Here is a 23,327-nt window from a genome sequence, read left to right as displayed (position 1 = left end):
CAAAAATTAGCCAGGCATGGTGGTGGGTGCCTGTAATCCCAGCTACTCAGGAGGCTGAGGCAGGAGAATAACTTGAACCTGGGAGGCGCAGGTTGCAGTGAGCCAAGATGCCACCACTACATTCCAGCCTGGGTGACAGAGCATGAATCCATCTCAAAAAAACTAAATAAAATAAAAAAGTCTATAAGGTACTCAAAATTTTGTCTACGGCATGTATGGCATTGGTCTTTATGATTTATGTTGATGCTTTTATGCTCTGAAATCTTATTTTTATTTACATTTTATTAGACATTCAAATTCACATTTCTTCCCAAAAATAGACCAAATTGTTCATAATGTTTACATATAGAATGCATGAATTTTTAGGTAACAATATGGTAAAAATGTGAAGATTGACATAATTATGTCTCAGGTTGAGCTCTGAGCCTGGCTCTGTCCCACTTTCTAGCATGAGATAGAAAACGGCCCTGAAAGGCAACATCTTGTTTTAATCCAAATGATAAGTGATATCAATATTTGTGTCCTCACTCAGCCTCACATATTTTATGCATGCCCAAGATTTTCTAAAAATGAATCTACTTTCAACTTAGTCCTGCACTCTCAGATGCCTACTCCAAATTTCCAAGACCTAAATATTTCAGAAGATAGTCTAAATCCATTACAATTTACTTCATTACTTATTCATATCAACTGTGAAGATTTCCGCAAGACAATGAAGCACATGGGGTGGACATATTTTCGGCTGATAGCTTTCATGGCGGATCAGGATGAACTGGAGTTATAAAAAGTTGACACAAGCAACTAATTTTTCTTCTGCTTATTTCTTACACAACTTCAGTTATTTAGCATCAAAACACTTACACCCTACACAGATGCTTTTAGTGACACCTCTTGGCAAATTGCACTCACCACTTTCCCCCGTTTTCATTTTATGAAAATAATTTAGAGTTATTGTGCTCTTTTTTCACAGTGACTAATTGATTCCCCTCTGCTCCCCCTGAAGATGGGTGCACTTACATTTTTGAAAAGTGAGCAGTGTTCTTTCCAAACTTAAATAGTTTTTCATAAGCCAAGTTCATAGTACACAGTGAATGAGATCTATATTTTTCTATACATTTTCCAGTCTGATGGCACTAGCAATGCTTTGTAAAAAGAATTTATTCTTAGTGAAATCAGGTTTCATTTTATTTCTGTTCTTACTCTTCCACTTTCTAGTTACTTTTCACAGGTGTTAATGTAAAAAAGAAATCTCCAACTCAGCAAAGCTTTTCAAGTGATGTTCTACTTTTATCTTAAAATCAGTAAATAATTTTTTTAAAAATATATCTTTGCTCCGCCGGTCCAGGATCAATAATGCCGATTTACCTTTCAAGAAAAATATTTAACATATTTATTAACACTCTATCTCTTAGAGATGCCAGTCTATGCTTTTCTCTTCCAGTGAAGAAATCAAGGGTACCAAAGTCAATGTTGTTGAGTTTCACTACTTTTGATTGCATCTAGGAATAAGACCATGTAATTTGGTAAAGAATTACAAGTAAATTTGGTTGTAAAGAAAAATTACATGTAAATTTCTTGGTAAATAATTACATGGAAACCCTACACAGAACAAAAGTAGTCTGTTGCTATGAGTATTATTTTATAGATCATGGACGCAGATCTAACCCAAGAATGGTTAGATGGTACAAACTAGAATTGCTACACACTTGAGCTGATTCTAAAGAGTGAACTCTTTATTTAACAACTTGCCTTCACCTGAGTTTTTCACTTCTCAAGTTCTAATGTCCTCTGGAAATAAAGAAAACAACCTTCAGCATTCTTGCTAGATATTTCTTGGCTTACCTCCTCACATTTATAGAGTAATAGATGTTCGCAACATACAACAGCATTCTGTTCATGGAAAGATGTAAATCATCATTTTCATCAAGAGCTACTTTTTTAAATGATAGGTTTGTTTGGAGTCATTTTAAGTGTGTGATAAAACATTGTCTTGGGACTTAAATGTACTTTGATGCAGATTTTGCATCAGTGAGTAACATATGTATAGAGGATAGCAAATAGTGTCAGAAAAGACAGGACACCTCACAGGATACTAACAAATCAAACATCAGTCAACAATCTCTAAGATGTACATTCATTTGGTTCTGGTTAATACACTAGATCATTTCCCTATGATTAACTTCTTTTCTTATAACATGAGAGACAGAATCTTGATAACTGTATTACTGATTAATAGAGTTAATGATGTGTGGTATCTAACGTCATTTTTATATGATGTAACACTTGAAGCCAATTTGTTTTCACTCTTTTCTTGTATGGTTCTAAAGCCACCAGAAGAATGGCATGGCTCATTTTCAGTAATTCCAATCTATATACATTCATAATTACATACATACTAAATACACACATTCATAATTACATAATACATATACACATTCATAATTACATACACAGTACATACTCACATTCATAATTAAATACACAATTCCTTTCTACATGCATTGAAACTTTTAAAATACATCACTCATTTTCAGAGCAGATTAAAATAATCCTCAGGATTAGACCATATTATAATACAAATTTCCACTTAAATTTAGGCTAAAAATTCATTCAATTTTAATGAAATAATTAATTATCTGTCATCTGAAAAGCATTACCATAGGCCCACATATATAATTTAACCATTTTAACTATAATTTAAACTCATCGAAATTTCTAGAATTTCTCTACTATGCCTTTATTGAAGAAGGAGTTGGAAATTATAGAATGTTGTAGATTGCATGGAGGCTTGCTGGGATTGGTTCAAACAGCACAGGTGACAGCAACTGAAATATTGAGGCATGAATGGTGGAACATACATGGATACAGTTAAATTTTTTCTCTCTTCCTTTTTGGTAAAATTGATCCCACGTATCTGGACAGTTTGTAATGCTGCAGGAAGGATAGGGAGATGTTGTCCCCTTTTCTTCCTCCCCCCACACCTTACCAAATGGAGTGAAATATATTAAATAGATTGCAGGGCAGTGACTACAAAGTACTATTGCAAAAAACACAAAAACATAACAAGTTCCAGAATGCCAGGAAAATTATATCTCATTCAATTAAAAAAGAATTTATATACATATGTATATTACTTTATATATCTATATGTGTGTATATGGATGTGTGGGGAGATATATATATATATATAATCACATCCACATATCTACAGATATGTGATATATATATGACATCCATATTTATCTATCCATATATTTATATCTATATTGATGTGTAGAGATATATATCTATAGATATCTCACATACATATAGATGTAATTATGTGAATCATATAAATCTGGATACATAAAATAATAAATATATTATTTGTTATATATTATATTACATATAATTATACATTATATATTATTTATTATGAATATATTTATTCATCTCCAGTTTCTGGCAGATAGTTCCCAAAAACCTGTTAATTTCCTAATCAGTAGGGATGTTAATAGAATCTTATGGGACTCATCACCAGAAAGATCAAGCTATGATTAGAAGCTTGGAACTTTCAGCCCCACCTCTTTGGGGAAGAAGAGAGGGGCTGGAGATTGAGCTAATAAATGATCATACCTATGTGACAAATCCTCTATACAAATTCCTGAAGTACAGGTTTCAGAGAGCTTCTAGATTGCTGAACGCATTTTGGTTCCTAGAGGGTGCACACCCGGGAATGCATGGAAGAGAAGCACCACCCCTCTTCCCACATACTTTGCCCTATTCATCTCTTCCATATGGTTGTTCATCTACATTTTTAATAATAAATGGGTAACATGAGTAAAGTGTTTTCCTGAATTCTGTGAGCCATCCTAGCAAATTATCAAACCTAAGAAGGGGGTCATGGGAACTCCAATTTATAGCTGGTAGGTAAGAGGCACAATAGGAAGCTGACATCTGAAGTAGGGGTAGTCTTGTGGGCCTGAGACCTCAACCTGTGGAATCTGTACTATCTTCACGTAGCAGTGTCAGAATTGAGGCAAATCAAAGGACACTCAGTTGGTGTCCACTAGAGAACTGAATTGCTGTGTTGGAAAAAAAACATGCATCTGGTGTCAGAAGTGAGATATTGGGAGTGCTGAGTGCGTAAGAGTAGAAAAAGCAGGGTGTTTTCCTATACTATGGAATCAGCTGTCAGTTTGTTTTTATCTGTTATACTAATTGGAGTACTCACCCAGCTTTACACTTTAGAACTCATTGAGCATATTGGACAAGGAGAGAGAAGAAGAATGGACTCACTCTACCCAGTGTGCCATTGTTCAATATTTAATCAATTATTACCAGTCTTAAAAATTATGTCTACTGCTACCCAAACAAGTAAGTTTTAACCATTATATTTATAGTTCTAATGATATATAGATGTAATGTCCAAAACAGATCACATCAGAGCTTCAATACAGAGCTCACAATACAGAATCTCAGCTATCCCATTTTTATTAGATCTATAGTTTCTTTAATATACTTCCATGAATTTTGAAAACTTTATGAAATAATATTGGGCAAGTTATCACATTAACTTTTGTACATGAGAGTGTCCCCTATCCTAGTTTCTTAATCAATCTTTTTAAAAGTATACCAAATAAAGTCAAGTTAAAGAATAAAAGCCTATGCGCAACTGAGAAATCGAAACACAAGTTGCCAAGAGTTAGAAACTTCATTGATTCAATGAATTTGAAATAAATGCAACTTTCTTCTTACCTTATTATTATACAGTCTTACTCTCAGGACACTGCTTTCCATTGCATAATAGAATTGAAGATGACAGCTCTTGCCCAGGCAATGACACACAGAGCTATTTAGGTAAGCCCTGCTGTCTAAATGGTTAAGAGTGAAAGCATGCTTAGCGCCTACCCATACATAATAACCTGAAAGATAAAAGAAAAAAGAAGCAATTTAGGAAAACATTAGCTTCTTTCTGTCTGACTAAAACTATCACATTTCTGAAGTTTTCAAAACCAGACTTAAAACACAAATATTTTACTTAAAAGGATAGAGTGTTTTCAAATGATTACATCAACTACAAATAACAGGTTTTCATTTTTATATATCATTTCCAATATGTAGAGAAATCTCCTAATTTCTATAATCAAAATTTGATAACACCCTTTTGTAAAAATTCAAGATTCCTGTAAAAGAAACCTACATATACAAATTGCTATACCACCAAATTATTGTCATTTTCTTTTAAATATCACAATTCAATCCTTTTTTAATCAAGAATTTCTCTTCATCCTTCCCAGAATTCTTGCCCCTCTGGATGATTTTTTGATTTACTTTTTGTAGAAAATCCTTTATAGTTTTAGGGAATACAACTTAAAATGTCTTCTTTCTTACCAAGCCACATAGAGGTATGAGATATCTACAGTCCTTTTAAATGTCACCTATGAATTTTGTTTTACATAAAGATATTGTATATAAATTTTTCCCCATCTGATATTTAAAACCAGTTGGAGCTGTTCTTGAACTTAATAACAATGACAACACAGATTTATAAAAAGATTTCTATAATTTTACAACTTCATTTTCAAAAAGAAAGTCTGAAATGCTTCTTCATGCTACTGAAACTGCTGCACGTCTCTGACATTTATTTAAAAAGAAGTCTCTAAGGAAACCCAAATACAACAAGAAAGACAAAAACAAGAACATGAGACCAAATTTTAGCCTCACATATTTACAGCTACAGCAAATACTAAGCATAATATGATCCTTAACTGGATAAACGTAATGTAAAAGCTTACACTATTTACATTAATGTCTTTTGCACAGTAAATCATGTCTGACTTTCAACAAAAAATTACAAGGCACCTGCAAGGCAAAAAGCAGTTTGAAAAGAGTAATTCTAAAAAGTAAAGTCTATTAATCTTTTTAAAAATAGTCTGTACACTATTCACAATAGCAAAGACATGGAATCAACCCAAATGCCCATCAATGATAGACTGGATAAAGGAAATGTGGTACATATACACCATGGAATACTATGCATCCATAAAAAGGAATGAGATCATGTCCTTTGCAGGAGCATGGATGGGGCTGGAAGCCATTATCCTGAGCAAACTAATGCTGGAACAGAAAGCCAAGCACCACATGTTCTCACTTACATGTGGGAGCTGAACAACTTGAACACAGACACAGGGAAGGGGAACAACACACACTGGGGCCTGTTGAGGGGTGAGGGGAGGGAGATCATTGGGATAAATAGCTAATGCACGCTGGTCTTAATACCTAGGTAATGGGTTGACAGGTGCAGCCAACCACCACAGCACATGTTTACTTATGTAACAAACCTGCACATCCTGCACACGTAGCCTGGAACTTAAATAAAATAAATAACCATAATAATAATATTACTGCTACGCCCAAAAAATAAAAAAATAAAAAATAATAATCTGCACAGTAAAATATATAAATATAATGCTAAAGACAGCAAAAACGAATTACATTTATAAATTGTACAAAAAAGAAATTAAATTTCATGCAATTCTAATACATTCTATTAAAAACATATTAAGATACACTAGGAAATAAATAAGAAAATATGAGCAAGTATACACTTAAAACAAAAATAAATTAAGACTTTAAATTAAATGCCCAATAGGCAGAATATAACCTAGACTGGCCATAGTGTCAAAGAGAAAATTCATGTACCAGAAGCCCTGAAATGTAACTCAAAATAGAGTAAATTATATAGAAAATAAAAAGGAGGAGTCAGGTTGTGGAGTGTGAACATTAGTTGTGTTTAATAGAAACTCAAGATGAAAAGATTAGAGGGAGTAAGAGAGAATTACTTGAATAGAATAACATAATTTCTGCAAGTGATGATATATGTGCATTCTGAGCATTAAAAATTAAACATATACTCATTCCTGCACTCATCATACTGAAATTTTCAAATAACAAAGATAAAGAAACATTTTTAAAATCTGCATTAAACTAAAAACCATTACATGCACTCAGACTTCTCCGTCACTACAGCACATATCAGGAGCTAAAGAGGGAAAATCACCCTGTACTTAGAAATTTAAAAAAAAAAAATTCTAAAATTGTATGACCAGATAGATTATTATTTTGAAGTGAGAACAATTTTAAAACATTTTAAGTTTACAGGTACTATGGGAGCTCATCACCACAGATCTTTTCTAAATAAAAGAAAAATTGATTAAAGAGTCAACCTTTGCAAGGGGATAAGGGAACCAAGAAGGAAAGCATAAAATCTAAAAAACAATGGTGAGTAAGAAAAATAATGAAATATATAAACTTACTAATTACAAGTATCATAACAAGATATTGACTTTAAAACTCTTTAAAATGTTCAACTGTAACTCAGGACCAAAAAATAATTAAATGATAGTTTGGTCTTTCTCATGTTCAAGAAGGCAGAAATACTAGAGCGCTTTAGGTTTTGTTAAAGAAATTTCATATAAAGAATATACCCTAAAAATTAAGAATAGTCATAACAATAAGATATACAAATTAAAGCTTCCAGATCAGTGAAAAAAATAAAAATAAAAATGTAACAATACTCACCCCTCCAAGAAAAGAAGAAAGAAAAAAAAGCAAAAAGAATAAAAGTAAACAGAAAATACAAATTAATATGTTAGCAAGAGGAAGAAACTCATTGACAACAGAGCAGTGTTGAAAGAAAGAGAGAAAGAAAGAAAGAAGGAAGGAAGGAAGCATGGATGGAAGGAAGGAAGGAAGGAAGGAAGGAAGGAAGGAAGGAAAGAGAGAGAGAGAAAGAAAGAAAGAAAGAAAGAAAGAAAGAAAGAAAGAAAGAAAGAAAGAAAGAAAGAAAGAAAGAAAGAGCTGGCCGACTTGGCTGGGCATGATGGCTCACACCTGTAATCTCAGCACTTCAGGAGGCTAAGGTGGGTGGATCACTTGAGGTCAGGAGTTTGATACCAGCCTGGCCAACATGGTGAATTCCTGTCTCTACTAAAAATTCAAAAATTAGCCAGGCATGGTAGCACGTGCCTGTAGTCCCAGCTACTTGGGAGGCTGAGACAGGAGAATCACTTGAACCCAGGAGGCGGGGGTTGCAGTGAGCCGAGATCTCACCACTGCATTCCAGCCTGGGTGACAGAGTGAGACTCTGTCTCAAAAAAAAAAAAAAAAAAAAAGTCTTTTAATACTTTTTGTTCACACGATAATAAATCCTGAAGGAAATAATAAAACTTAAAAAATATTGTTAACCTAGTATAATTCTTGTTTTACACTGTTGGAAACATAATTGTTATTTTCACCTTCAGCTCCTATGGCAGAATGTATTTTCAATAAAATATACTCAGTATATTCACCAAGGCCTCCTATGTAATGTCTTATAACTAGTCACCATAAAGCAGAATTCTGAAAGTAATACATAAAAGATATTATTTTTTTTTCTACCTTCATCATCACCTCCTTGATCCTGCTGAGGTGTGGATTCGAATGCAGGGATCTCTCTCGCTTTTGTGCGCATCCAGGAAATTTGGCCAGCAGATGCTTCCGACGTCCACTCACACATGTCAAATTCAAACCCACAGGCCTGACACACTAAACGGGAGAAAAAGATCTTGGTGGACTATTAGTCTGCTAGAGTGGCTGCTTAACCAAGTTATGTGTTGTAATCAACCAAAAGGCTTATATACACACATACACATCAGCACACACTAATTTATATCTGGAAGTTGGGATTCAATAAGCCTTAGAGTGTACCAGCAACTCCATTTTGCAAAAATTTCTCAGTTGACCCACATGTACAATATCCTCTCAAATGTGACCCATTGCCATAAAAAAAGGAGATTCCTAGTTTTTGTTGTATGTGTCACCACTTCAGTCACAATATGTTTTAATTTTTTTAAGAGACAGGGTCTTGTTCTGCCACCCAGGCCAAATGCAGTGTTGCAATCATAGCCCACTGTAGCCTCAAACTCCTGGGCTCAAGCAATCTTCCAGCCTCAGCCTCCCAAGTAGCTAGGACCACAGGTGCATGCCACCATGCTCAGGTAATTCTTTTTTTTTTTTTTTTTTTTGGTAGAGATGACATCTTGCTATATTGCCCAGGCTAATTTTGAGCTCTTGGCCTCAAGCAATCCTCTCATCCCGGCCTCCCAAAGTGCTGGGATTACAGGCATGAGCCACCATACCCAGTCAACAATTTTTAAAATGGCTTTATATTTTACCTTACCTACTTTATGGGATTAGATTAGTTAGTTTAAATTATTTACTATTCATAATCACACTGAAATTTTATAGAAGAAACATTGCATATCATTCCACAATGGCTTTAGTTTGTTTCACAAAATGACATCGCCTTAAATTGATGTATTTAGTATAAACCACCACAGCCTCCCAATAACACTCCAGCTAAAACTAGGACATTAATGTCAACAAAGGTTGGCGTGTGCACTTTCCTGTGAGTGGTCTCTGAGTCTCACATATTGCATATATACCAGAAAAGTGAATATCTCAATTTAACACTTACATCTCAACTCTTCATCGGTAGCATCAAATCTGCAGAGATCTGTATCTGGATGACATAGCTCCCGCTCAGCATTCAATGCTTCTTGACACAGTAAAATTCCATCTGTTAAATTTAAAGATTGGCAAGAAGTGAAATGCAGGTGCAACTGGAAAGACTCAAGTATTTTGCTTTAATGTTAATATTCATTCTACAAAGCACTCTGTAACCAATTTCTCTTTATGGTATCATCACCCTTTAGGTAACCCTATCTCTCTCTCTCTCTCTCTCTCTCTCTCTCTCTCTCTCTCTCTCTCTCTCACACACACACACACACACACACACCACTCAAATAGAGACAGAGAAAAACAGAACAAAACAACTATGCCAATGTTTCAGAATTTTAATCATATCTCCATAATGACAGGCAAGCCCCAAAGCCAATCCTTCATAGGAGTAAAAAAATTGCCCTAATGTTGGAACTCAGAGTCTACTATTTGAAGGACAGTTGTACATGTGTCCAATACAAGATATGGTGCCCCTTAAATGTGGAAGGTGGATCTTCCCTGGAACTGCTTTCTCTGGAGCCTTCCCAAATTGTGTCTGTTGGCCGGCCATGGTGGCTCACACCTGTAATCCCAGGCATGGGCTGGCCTTTGGGAGGCCAAGGAGGGTGGATCACCTGAGGTCAGGAGTTCAAGATGAGCCTGGCCAACATGGTGAAACCCCGTCTCTATTAAAAATACAAAAATTATCTGGGCGTGGTGGCATGCATCCATAATCCCAGCTACTAGGGAGGCTGAGGCAGGAGAATTGCTTGAACCCAGGAGGTGGAGGTTGCAGTGAGCAAAGGTCACGCCACTTCACTCCACCCTGGGTGACAGAGCGAGACTCCATCTCAAAAAAAAAAAAATTGTGCCTGTGTTTTTGTTTTCTTTTCCCCAAGCCCCCCAATATAAGACTTGAAGGTAGACTAGGAGTCCTTTCTGCCCATACCACTTGCAGACAATTCTCCCTCTGACCTTCCTAAATACCCAAGCTTTGACTCTCATGTCAAATGGCACCCCTCACTGTTCCAGCTTGTTACAATCACCTACAGACACTGTAGGTGAGCCCTGAGGATGCCCTGCCCCTCAACCCCTGAAGATTCTAGCTCTGAGCTCACTGTCATTCTCTGTCATGTAAATATTCACTTTTATTTGCTTCTCAGTTTCTTGATCTCTTCTTATTGATGACTTTGAAGGAGAACTTTGATGAAAAACAACCTTTGCCACCACTCTTCAAAAGAAGTATTACCATTACTAATGATGATAACGTTTCCTTGTCTTCATTTCAAGTGGTCCACTCACCAACCATCATCCCTATCTGTCCAGCTCACTTCTTTTCATATCTCTACTCTAACAATATTTCAGCTGCGCCAGCTTCTACAAGCCCAGGATCCTAAATTATTTTCAGTTATTTCCCTCACCTATCTTGTCTTCATTTCCTTTATTAGAGATGTCAGACAAGCAATCACTCCCTGGCCATGCTCATACTTCTCCATACTCTCATGGCAAAAACTCTAGAAAATAAATCCCTTCACTTACTCTAGCCTGTATCTGTGCAGCTGAATGAGTGAAGAAATCATGCAGATTTCACTTTGTCCACAATCATGCAGACTGAAATGACTTCGTATTCATGACTACTCACTCCATTGGCATCAGGGTGACCCTCATTCTTTCCTTTTCTGCATTCCTAGACAACTATTCAAAGCTTTCTATTCCCTCTTTTAACTTCCAGCTCTTCCTTCCCTATTGTCATTCTCAGCTCACCACCTTGCTTCACATTTCATTGGGAAAATGAGAGAAATCAGAAGAAAACTTTACAAGTCGCATCATCAATCTCACTGGCCAGCTGTCCACACGCTTTGCCCCCTGTAGGAGCGGGTCAACTCTCCATGCCCTTCTCTGGATGACGCCTTCCATTTAGACAGAAATTTCATCTCTGCTCGGCTATTTAAGGAATCATGCTGCCAATTTCCTCTCCTCTCATTTACAACGATGTGTTCTCTTTCCCTACAAGATCATTTCCTTCAGGACCTAAATGGCCAAAACTTCATCCATCTTAGAAAAACATTCTCCTGATCCGACAACCTTCTCCAACTAACTTCTCAAAGTTCTGCCTATTCTCACACTGACTCAAACACCAGTTCTTTCCCCTCCTATTCTCTCTTGAATCTATGTCAATAACAGTTTTTTTAATTGAGATACACTTCACAAAACATAGCATTAACCATTTCCATTTTATCTATTTTAAAGTGTACAAGTAGGCTGGGCACAGTGGCTCACAACTGTAATCCCAGCACTTGGGAGGCCGAGGCAGGTGGATCACTTGAGTTCAGGAGTTCGAGACCAGCCTGGCCAACATGGTGAAACCCCATCTCTACTAAAAATACAAAAATTAGCAAGGCATGGTGGCACACGCGTGTAATCCCAGCTAGGAAATCTGAGGCAGGAGAATTGCTTGAACCCAGGAGGCGGAGGTTGCAGGGAGCCGAGATCGCACCACTGCACTTTAGCCTGGGCAACAGAGTGAGAGTCCAACTCAAAAAAAAAAAAAAAAAAAAAAGGCAGGGCACAGTGGCTCATGCCTGTAATCCCAGCATTTTGGGAGGCTGAGGCAGATGGATCACCTGAAGTCAGGAGTTCAAGATCAGCCTGGCCAACATGGCGAAACTCCGTCTCTACTAAAAATACAAAAATTAGCCAGGTGTGGTGTTGCATGCCTGTAGTCCCAGCTACTCAGGAGGCTGAGACAGGAGAATCAATTGAACCCGGGAGGCAGGGTTGCAGTGAACTGAGATCGTGCCACTGCACTCCAGCTTGGGCAACTAGAGCGAAACTCTGCTTCAACAACTACAACAAAAAAGTGTACAAGTCAGTGGCTTTTATTAAATTTGAAATGTTGTGCAATCATCAAACTACCTAATTCCAAGACATTTTCATCACTTGTACCCATCAGTCACTTCACCATTCTCTCTTCTCCCCCCTACCCTGACAGCCACTACATCTGCTTTCTATCTCTATGGATTTGCCGACTCTGCTATTTCACATAAATGGAATCATGCAGGCTGTAGCCTTTGTGCTTGGTTCCTTTCACTCAGCAAAATGTTTTTGAGGTTCATCCATGTTGTAGCATGGATCAGTATTTTATTCCTTATTTGTTTGTTTGTTTTTTCATCACCTTTACCACTCCCCTGAAACTGCATATATCGAGATTGACCTCTATATTGCTAAATCTCATATTTAATTTTTTCATCAACATATTTGACATATCAGTAATATTGGACAGAGCTGATCCCTCCCTTGTTCTTGAAATATTTTCTTCACCAGGCTTTTGCATAAAACTCTTTTCTGGTTTTCTGATTGTGTTACCACCTATTTTTTTTCTCAGTCTCTCTTGTGGTTTTCCCTCATCTGCTCAACATGAGACTGCCTGGAAGCTCAGTCCCTCCATCTCTTCTCCTCTCTACACACCCACAACCTTGTTAATATCACCTAGTAACATGCTATTAAACCCTTTCCTAAATGCTGGGGACTCATAAAATTATACCTCAGGCCCAAAATTTTTGTGGACTCCAACTCTACACTCCAGCAGTATCCTGATACTGACTTAAGCCTCTTCCCTCGGGTCACAGAAATAGGTCTAAATCTTGAAACCACCTTTGCAAAAGTATGACTGAGACAGTGAAAGAGATCTAATTTAATCGACTCCATCTTGCTTCTAACTTCCAAGCTGTCCTTGCTCATTCCTGGGTGGAGACTGGACTAACTTTGGGAGGAACTTAGTTTATAGTTTAAACAAGGATGGTAACAGCCCTTTCCCAAAGCAGACCTCTTTCTTGTCTGGGGACTAGATTGCCTTTGTAGGACTAACATTAGCCACAAGAATAGAAATTATAGTTTAGGAGTCATGCAGCTGGAGGCTACAAGATTCTGACCCTCCCTAAACTGCTTCTAAGATCAGTGCTTGACATATTTCACAGAACCTGCACTTGATGGATCAACTGGCACCATCCAGGTCAATCAATTGGCTCATCTGATCTTGTGGCCTCAACCCAGGAACCGACTGAGCACAAGAAGACAGCTCCGACTTCCTATGATTTCATCTCTGACCAGTCAGCACTCCTGGCTCACTGGCTTCCCCCCACCCACCAAGTTATCCTTAAAAACTCTGATCCCTGAATGCTCAGCGAGACTGATTTGCGTGATAATATAACTCCAGTCTCCCACATAGCCGGCTCTGCATGAATTACTCTTTCTCTATTGCAATTCCCATCTTGATGAATTGGCTCTGCCCAGGCAGCTGGCAAGGTGAACCCCTTGGGCGGTTACTATCTCAATAAACTTCTGATTTTTCTCAACGTAAACTTTCTCTTCCCACAGCCTTTCTTATCCCAGTTAATGAAACTCCATCCTTCTAGTTAAGGCGAGAAATTTGGGGTCTTCCAAGACTCATCTCTTTCTCTCTCTCTCACCAAACATGCAATCCATCAGCAAATTTCTGCATTATCAATAAAACACATCCAGAATCCAACTACATCTTACGACCTCCACTACTACTACCAACTCTGGCTCAGGAAACATCATCTCTTTCCTGATCATCTTAGTAACTTCTTAATTTGTCTTTCTGTCCTTGTCCCTGCTCCACTATAATCTTGAGGGTCAGATCATGTCTCCTCTGCTTAAAGCCCTTCCATGGGTTTTCATCCTACATGAAGTAAACATCAATGCCTTACTATGACCTTCCTCATATAAACCAAAGCCTCTTTCCTCAAGGCCTCTGCATTTATAGCTGGATATATAAATAAAAAAATTAAATCCTAAGCCCCCAACCATCTGAATGGACTCCTCCTCTCATCTACAGACATTCCGAAGTTAACCTGTAAAACTAGTTCAGGCCATGATGGGAAAGTGAAGCCAGACATGCCTCATTATACCCTCCTCCCTTTTGCAATTACTGGTAGAACAAACTAAGTATGATAAGAAACATCTACAGTCTATTTTCTCTGAAGCTTGCTATCTGGAGGCTTCATCTACATGGTAAAACCTTGGTCTCTACGAGCTCTTATTGTAACCTAGACATTACTTTCTATTGATTCCAGGTCTTCAGATAATAACTCAACCAATGGTCAACCAGAAAATCTATAAATCTACCTATGACCTGGAAGCCCCCTCTTCCAGTTGTTCTGCCTTTCTAAACTCAACCAATGTACATCTTGCATTCATTGATTGATATTTTATGTCTCCCCAAATTGTGTAAAACCAACTTGTAGCCCAACTACCTTGGGCACCTGTTCTCAGGATCTCCTGAGGACTGTGTCATGAGCCATTGATCACTCATGTTTGGCTCAGAATAAATCTCTTTTAATATTTTACAGAGCTTGACTCTTTTTGTCAACATATGTAATATTCACATGGCTTATTTCCTCTATTGTTTGGCTATTTTTCTCAGATTATATGTTTTAATGTGACCATACTGACTATTTAAACATCACCATCTCATCCTCATTTCTAGAACTTCTTATCACAGTTTTTTGTTTTACTGTTCTCCATAGCAAATATCACCACTTGACATAAACTATATTTTTTATTTATTTGCTTAGTATCATTTTTCTCCCTGACTAAATTGTGAGCTTGGTGAACGCAATGATTACTATTTGCTTTTTCACTGCTATCACACGACTATCTAAAAAACTTATTGGCATAATAGGTGCTCAATGTATACTTGTTTGATAAATGAATAAATGGCCTAAGAACAACCTGATGAAAAATTTTAAAACATTGTAGACTCAATATACATCATGTTCACTTTTATTTGTGATAAAACTGAAGCAATTGGTTATGGAAATGATTTATGAATGCATCCACAATCTGGTTTCTCATAATGGGAGTTTACAAATGATGAATATGCAAATCCTCTTGAATGTAAGATGCACTGAAAACAAAGCTGCATATGCAATTAAGGGAATGTTGGCAATAAATGAAGCTAAGATTGCACAATAACGATTACCATGAAACAATTAAAACTGTAATTTTTGTAGATTCATATAATAGCTACAAATCTTCTGTCCCTAGAGCTACATAACTAAATATTGGCCATAGTTCAGTTAAATGTTGCATATTATCTCTAATTCATCACTATTTACACAAGACAAAAAAAAAAACGCAGAAGCACTATAAACAAAAATAGCAAAACAGTTGAGTACAAATTGCATGGAATTAAAAACGTAGCTTTTGTCAAATGTATTACATTTCTTTCACCAGTGTCTACCACTTTAACTACCTTTGGCCTGAAAACTGGAATTTACAACCATAAAACCAGTGGTATATGAGTAAGTATTTTGGCCTGGTATGCATAAATTGTCAATTAATAAATCTGGACAGCTATTTTTATTTTAGTGCATTCAATCCCAGAGCTCAAAGCTATTTAAAGATGTCAGTTATTTATACTCATATTAATTCTCCCTTCTTCCCTCTCTCCTCTCACTCTTTCTTTCTTTCTTTCTTTCTTTTTTTTTTTTTTTTTTTTGAGACAGAGTCTCACTCTGTTGCCCAGGCTGGAGTGCAGTGGCACAATCTCGGCTCACTGCAACCTCTGCCTCTCAGGTTCAAGCGATTCTCCTGCCTCAGCCTCCCCAGTAGCTGGGACTACAGGGGTCCACGACCACGCCTGGCTAATTTTTGTATTTTTAGTAGAGATAGGGTTTTGTCATGTTGGCCAGGTTGAGGCTGGTCTCGAACTCCTGACCTCAGGTGATCTGCCCACCTCAGCCTCCCAAAGTGCTGAGATTACAGGTGTGAGCCGCTGTGCCCAACTCTCTTTCTCTTATTCTTACATTGTACCACAATCTGGCAGTACAATATTATTTTAGGGGTTTTCAAATCCTCCGTCAATGATACATGATTAGTGGAATAAGGCTTTGCCAACCATTTCAAGGTGTCTGTACCACTGAAGTCACATGTCTAGGGCCTGCCATCCTTCCAATCTTATCTTGCACAAACAGATTAAATGAAATTGTCCAGACTCTCTCAGAGGGTAGAAAATGAAGTCCAAGTCTCAAGGCCATTGTGGTAAAAGTTATAATTGACATCCAGTTTTTACTCCAGAGGTTTTAGACAATGTGTCAGTTATCCTTATTTGTAGTGGATTTCAAGGAAGGAACAGTTACTGTCTCTTAAAAGAGAACTGGAAGCTACTAAAATAAAAAAGGTCCTTAGTTATTTAACTGGATAATATATATGCATCATTCAGATTCTAATAAAGGGATGACTGGTATATTTGAGGGCTTTACAAATGAGACTTAGGCAAAGTCCTGAGAAACCAATCTAAAAATATTCACAGAATATTCAAAATATTCTGATTGTGAGCCACAGCATGAAATCGTTATACAAAATTATAATCAGCTGTTTCTTTAAGAATCAGTGTTATTCAAGAATCAGTGATTAAACATGTTCTTATTTAATCACAATAGCAAGGCTTGATTTTTTTTTCATACTAGCTACTTTGGTAAAATCTAAAGTGATCCTCTTTTCAATAAATGTACAATAAAATTTCATATCTTGGAAGGGGCAGAGGTTAGAACGGTATTGTTTGAAAATCTGGAAATAGGCTAAACAATTTCTTTCATATTAAAAATTAGTTTTATTGTCCAATTTGCAAAGTGTTCAGAAACTGTGAACATACCTAATACTAAGCAGTTTTATAAATAAAATAGCTTATATGTATTTTTTTCTTTTTTCTTTTGTTTGAGATGGGATCTCACCCTGTCACCCAGGCTGGAGTACAGTGCCGTGATCTCAGCTCACTGCAACCTCTGCCTCCTGGGTTCAAGCGATTCTCCCATCTCAGCCTCCCCAGTAGCTGGGATTACAGGTATGTGCCACCACACCTGGCTAATTTTTATATTTTTAGTAGATACAGGGTTTCACCATGTTGCCCGGGTTGGTCTCGACCTCCTGACTTCATGATATATTTTTATAGTAAAGAGAAATATATATGGTAAAATAATAGTTTCATTTTCATAAATAACGGTATAATAAATAAGCCATATATTATAAACTTCCTCATCTCAGAATTTTTCAACTTTAAAAGTTGGTCATTTCATTTTCAAATTTATTTATAAATTTACATATGGTAAAGTTCCTATTTTCCAGTATTCAGCTCTATGAGTTGTTTTTTACTTTTAAAAAAAAGCTTTTATTTTAACTTCGGGGTACATATGTGGGTTTGTTATATAGGTAAATTCGTGTCATGGGGGTCTGTTATACAGATTATTTGGTCACCCAGAGTATAGACCTCCTCTTCGGTGTCTCTAGACACCTCCTCTCCAAGAAGAGGGAGCACGTGGGAAAGTCCCAGCGTCAGTCAGGAGGCAGAGGAAGAGGAGTGAAATGTAGGTAAGAAACTTTCTTCTCGTTTCTAGGAGAAGAAGCAGGGGAGGCAGGGTAAGCAAGCCTAGGACTGGCTAGTTTTAATGTCAGCAGGCCCTAGAACATAGAAGCTGTTTCTAGTTGTCTGGAACTTGGTTATTATGGGCTAAATCATGCCTCCCAAAATTCCTATGTTGAAGTGTTAACCCAAAGTACTACTGAAAGTGACTGTATTGGAAATACAGCCTTTATAGAGCTAACTAAGGTAAAATGAGGTAACCAGGGTGGCCCTAATCCAATATGGCTGGTGTACTTAAACTAGAGTTTAGGTCATAGTCAGGTATAGAATGACCATGTGAAGACACAGGGAGAAAACAGCCATCTATAAGCCAAGAAGAAAGGACACAAAACTCAATCAATCCTGCTGACATTTTGAACTTGGATGTCTGGCCTCAATAATCAAGAAAAAATAAATTTCTATTGTTTGAGTAACACAGTCTGAGGTACTTTGTTATGGCAGCCATAATAGACTAATATACTAGCCCTGGGGTGTGTAGGGCAGGTGCATAGTGGCCCACGTATGTGAAAAGAAGTCTTTTAGGAAATCTAAATATCATTTTTTTTTCCAGGACAGAGTCTTTTTTTGTCACCCAGGCTGGAGTGCAGTGGTGCCATCTCAGCTCACTGCAACCTCCACCTCCCAGGTTCAACCCTCTGGAGTAGCTGGGATTACAGCGGCACGCCATCATGCCCAGCTAATTTTTGTATTTTTAGTAGAGATGGGGTTTCACCATGTTGGCCAGGCTGGTCTTGAACTCCTGACCTCAAGTGATCTGGTCCACCTCAGCCTCCTAAACAATCATTTCTATAAACCAAAAAGACTTACCACAAGACAGCTATGTTAGAACTTAAGTCCACTCATTTTCTTTAAGTCCACTCATTTCTAAATACAATATTTCTGTTATAATATGGCAAAAGTACCTGTATGTCTATTAAAATATGGGAAATGCTTGGCCCAGATTAATTCTTCTTCAATAAAGCCTCATTATATAGTTTGAGGACTTAGCTTCATTTTTCATACTAAAACAAAAACCTAGAAATAATATAATATTCTTAGCACAAATGTAAGTACTGTTAAAAACATCTTCCCTTGATATTTTATTTAAATCTGCTTTTTTATGGAATAGAGCATATGTATCTCACAAGGAAGAAGAAATAATCCAAAATCTCAAATATTTGGCATTTGAATAACTGCACATGTTCTTTGTTCAATCATTTGGTCAATCTATATTTATTAAGTGCTTGTTCTGTTCTAGGGTCCACAAATGAATTAGACAGGGTAGGAACTATGCCTCAAGGCACTTAGAATTTAGTCATGGAGATAAATCAATACACGTGTGTCTGTGTGTGTGTGTCTGTGTGTGTGTGTGTGTGTGTAGGGGGTGGTAGTGGCAATGTGGAGGGATAGTCTATAAGGGAAAATTCCCTGCACAAGAAACCTCAACTCACAAGAAACTTTTGCTCAGAAACCTGAGCATAAATGGTGGAAGGACATATCAAAAACAAAGGAAAGAAAGAAAGAAAGAAAGAAAGAAAGAAAGAAAGAAAGAAAGAAAGAAAGAAAGAAAGAAAGAAAGAAAAGGAAGGAACAAAGAAGGCAGAAGGGAGAAGAAGGAAGAAAAAGGAAAGGAGAGGAAGAAGGCAAGGGAGGTGGAGGAAGGAGGGAGAAGAAATGTAGGAGGAGGACAGAGGGGAGAGGAATGGGGAGAAAAGAGGGAAGAGAAGGTGGGGAGGATAGGGAGAGGATGAAGGAGAGGAAAAATGAGAAGAAGAAGAAAAAGAAAAGTCATGGAATGAGGCTTTCGGGCAGAGGAAAAGAGGTTTGCATAATACCCAAGAATTAGAGGACACTGTGTTGCTGAACTCACAAGTAATTTGTTTTGACCAGAGTATGGGATTCTTGGGGGAATTGTGAAGGAGGACATTGGACTACTGAAAAAGAGCAGTATCGTGAGGAGCTAATATCATGATAAAATATTTGAATTCTGTCCTGGAGGCAGTAAGACTTATTGATGGATCTATGAGAAGTGGAGACCTGGCCATAGGTGTCTCTTATAAAGTATAATCTGTTGGAAGTAGATTGTTGAGTAGAATACATTAAAATTGGAAGAAAAAAAATATCCCATAGGGGAAAAAAAATGTGGGCTGGAACAAAGTCAGGGTTGGATAAATAGTAGTAATAAATAAGAGGAGAAAATTTAAGAAATAAGGTAGGACATTCCCTCCATAATATTTTTTAGCCAAATTGATATAAAGGTGAAAAAAAGAGAAGAATATGTAAAAATTACTCTTAACTTTTTGAGTGAGAGAAAACAACTGCCAATGACTAAAACAGGGAATGAACGAGAGGGAACAGATTTTGAAAGAAAGTTGGAGTTTACTTCTAAACATTGTTGATTTTCAGTTTCTGTAGCAAATATATTTGCTTATTCCACTCATAAATTTGTTCTCCTTACTTACCTCTATTCCAAAGGCTAAAAGCTAAATATTCAGTTTTGTTAGCCTGCCTAGCAACTAAAGTTATCCAGATAAAATAGTCAAGCCAATGATACGGCCAAAAACATTGCCCCTTCTTATTTCTACCTTCTTCCTGCCCAAAATTTGAGATGTACAGGCCTTTAACGGTCATCTTATAGCCACAAAGTGACAAGCGTAAGGTAGTAAGGCAGATACAAAAAAATAAATTCCTTGGTCCCCGACTCTAACAGTACTGGGGGTGATGAACCTATTCCATAATTATCTCCTCCATTTCCTTAAGTGCTTTAAGCAAACTTGCCTGTTTTCTTGCATCCAAATCCAAGAATCCCTATCCCTATCCTCCATAGGTATAGGATTTTCTGATGACGATGTCCAGAAGATGCTGAACGGCATGTCTCCGATGCTCCCTCCACCCCTGCCCCAACCACCACCACCAGGATTGCATGAGACTAAAACTACTCATTCTAGTTAGCTGGGACTCTGCCCCAAGTACAATCATCAGCAGGATACCAGACCTTGTGGTTCCCAAATGCTAGTCCTGTTTTTAAGCCTGAGCTCTACTGGCTTCATAAAAAAAAAAAAAAAAAATCCTGAGAATCTTATTTAAAATTCAGGCTCCATTTACAGTGATTCCCATCTATCACTGGAGTGAAGCCCAGAATCAATCACTCCCCGATGTGATTCTGATGATTAACTAGGTTTAGTCTGTTATGACAGTGCCTGAACTTGGCTAGAGAGTCCCATTTGGCAATTTAATGCTACTTAATTTTACAATCTCTCACATTTCTGCCATTTACAAAGTGCAGCCCCAGCCAAGTGCCAATCTCATCCCATAATGCTTTATGTTTTTCCTCTATTATTAATCTTCATGCTGCTGTGTTTTCCTCCCAAAAATGTAAATATGTCCTCAATCCTTATTTTACTTGAAAAACAAAAACAGAAACAACTCTCTGTGTCCTCATCTTCAAAGAACATACCAGGTGACCTCATCTGAATCCTGGCTTTCTCCATGAGAAAACTACTTCCTTTGCAGCATTCCCAGGAGATGACATTGTTTGCAATGCCCCATAAAAGGCAAAGCCTAAAAATAGGGTTGCTGTTCATCTAAATCCCCAATGTTGCTTCAACACAAGTATTTATCTTTGAAAGTGTGCAAACATCTTGGTTCATGATATTCAGCTTATTGCCCTCTGTCATACGTGTAGGTCTACTTTCCATATGCATTGATAACTTCAGTCTTAGATTTCAAAGTCCTCCTCTCCAGTCCCAAAGCTTGTCATGTTATATAAATGTCATATTCATTTGAAAGGCTCAGACAATAAATGAGTCTTAACATTTATTGATGCCTCTTCTTTAGTAAATTTCTTCTCCACACCACCTCAAATACATTATGGTTATAATGATGTCTAGAACAATTACCTTAAAAATTGAAAATGCTCATGTTTTTCTATTGGATCACAATTTTCCTTTGAATATTCATCTTTCTGAAATCTCACTTGTACTACGATTGCTTTTGTACTTCTGTAGTGATTTTATAGAGTCTTTGTAAATACTTACTACACATCTGACATTTGTCTTCTGAATATATATGATGGCCCATCTACTTGGTCTTTGTCCCAGTATATAGTTCATGGGTAAGTAGGGAAATGGCTTTGGTTCCCAGAGACAAAGATAGAGAGAAATTTATATCTAAAATGATAGCAAAATCTTATTACAGGCCATCTCAATTCCCAAGCATCACCCAAGCATGTGTGTTTGTAAATTTGTAATGCAAATACAGTTTCAATGGCAGCAACCAATTCCTAACTTCCCTACAGTAGGAAAGTCCAGCCAATAGGTGATTTCCTTGCCTTTTTCTCCTTTGAATGTGATTAGCCAGACCAGCCAATGAATAACACTAGTACAAAATGATCAGGGATCATTTTGTTTGACAGACCCTGACCTCTGCAGAAACTATAAAATTGAGATATATAAAGACATTGCTGAAGGGATCAGGGTCAAGAACCAGATGTCTCATTAAAATTAAGCTGGCTTTGCTCTGGACCCAGGAATACCATGCAAAGTAACAGAAGAGGGGGTATTAGAGAAGATTTTAAATAACAAAGCAGTCAGCAGTAGAGGCTGCATTGCCTTCAGTTAGCCATATATTCTCTACTGATAAATTGCATCCCTTTTGATAAGTCCAATAAATGTTATTTTCTAATAGTGAAACAGCATTGAGGATGACACTTTAATTATTTACTTCTAGGTTTGAGGCAGGGGTGTTATAATCTGGTCCCTTAAAGTTCTCTATTTCAATTGATATACTTTTAAATGTAGCATATAGTGATTTCTCACCTGATAAATGCTGAGCACTAAAAATACAAAAGCAAACGAGAACTTTACACGTTCCAGTGTTAGAAGCAGCTGTCACCAGCTTCTACAAAACCCAGGCTTGGTCTATGTGGCAAGAAACATCTATCCATAAGCTCTTATGCTAACAGAAGGGATGTTAAAAACCCAAGCACGGACTGGAGTGATGTTAGCAAGACAACTGACTAGAGACGCTTAATGTATTTTCCCTCCACTAAAAAGGACTAAAACAATGAATAAACAAGCACATTTTGACAACAGCAGCTGAGGGAAAGCACCAGAGTGTTGCAGAGGAATAGCAGTGACCCTGTAGAGCATGGGGACTCAGAATGGATTCATAGAAAATGGAAGAAAATACCCTATCTAGACTGCCCTGTCTCCCCAGTTGGGAGAGGTTCAGAATCAGAAGTAATTATCCTTGCAAAGAAAAGGTAAGCAGGAGGCCCCCAGCATCCCCCATCAAAGATCAGTTGCCACAGTTTTTGATGCTACAGAACTCTGCAGTCATCACAGGCCTTAAGCCCAGTCTAAGGTCACTGCCAGAAGTTGAC

General features: G+C 37.3%; 1 protein-coding gene across 1 annotated transcript in view; it reads right to left on the bottom strand.

The window, feature by feature from the left end:
- The window catches only part of MALRD1 (MAM and LDL receptor class A domain containing 1), a 631,174-nt gene extending 610,357 nt beyond the window's left edge, over nt 1-20,817 (bottom strand). The window contains 4 exon segments of the mRNA XM_063780496.1: nt 4,738-4,904; nt 8,422-8,568; nt 9,500-9,669; nt 20,723-20,817. Of these exon segments, the coding sequence (XP_063636566.1) occupies nt 4,738-4,904; nt 8,422-8,568; nt 9,500-9,669; nt 20,723-20,817 (579 nt within the window).
- Nucleotides 20,818-23,327: the final 2,510 nt, after the last annotated feature.

This window comes from Pan troglodytes, chromosome 8, assembly GCF_028858775.2.
Source record: "Pan troglodytes isolate AG18354 chromosome 8, NHGRI_mPanTro3-v2.0_pri, whole genome shotgun sequence".
Classification (NCBI taxonomy): Eukaryota; Metazoa; Chordata; class Mammalia; order Primates; family Hominidae; genus Pan; species Pan troglodytes.
This window is presented reverse-complemented; position numbering and strand designations above follow the sequence as displayed.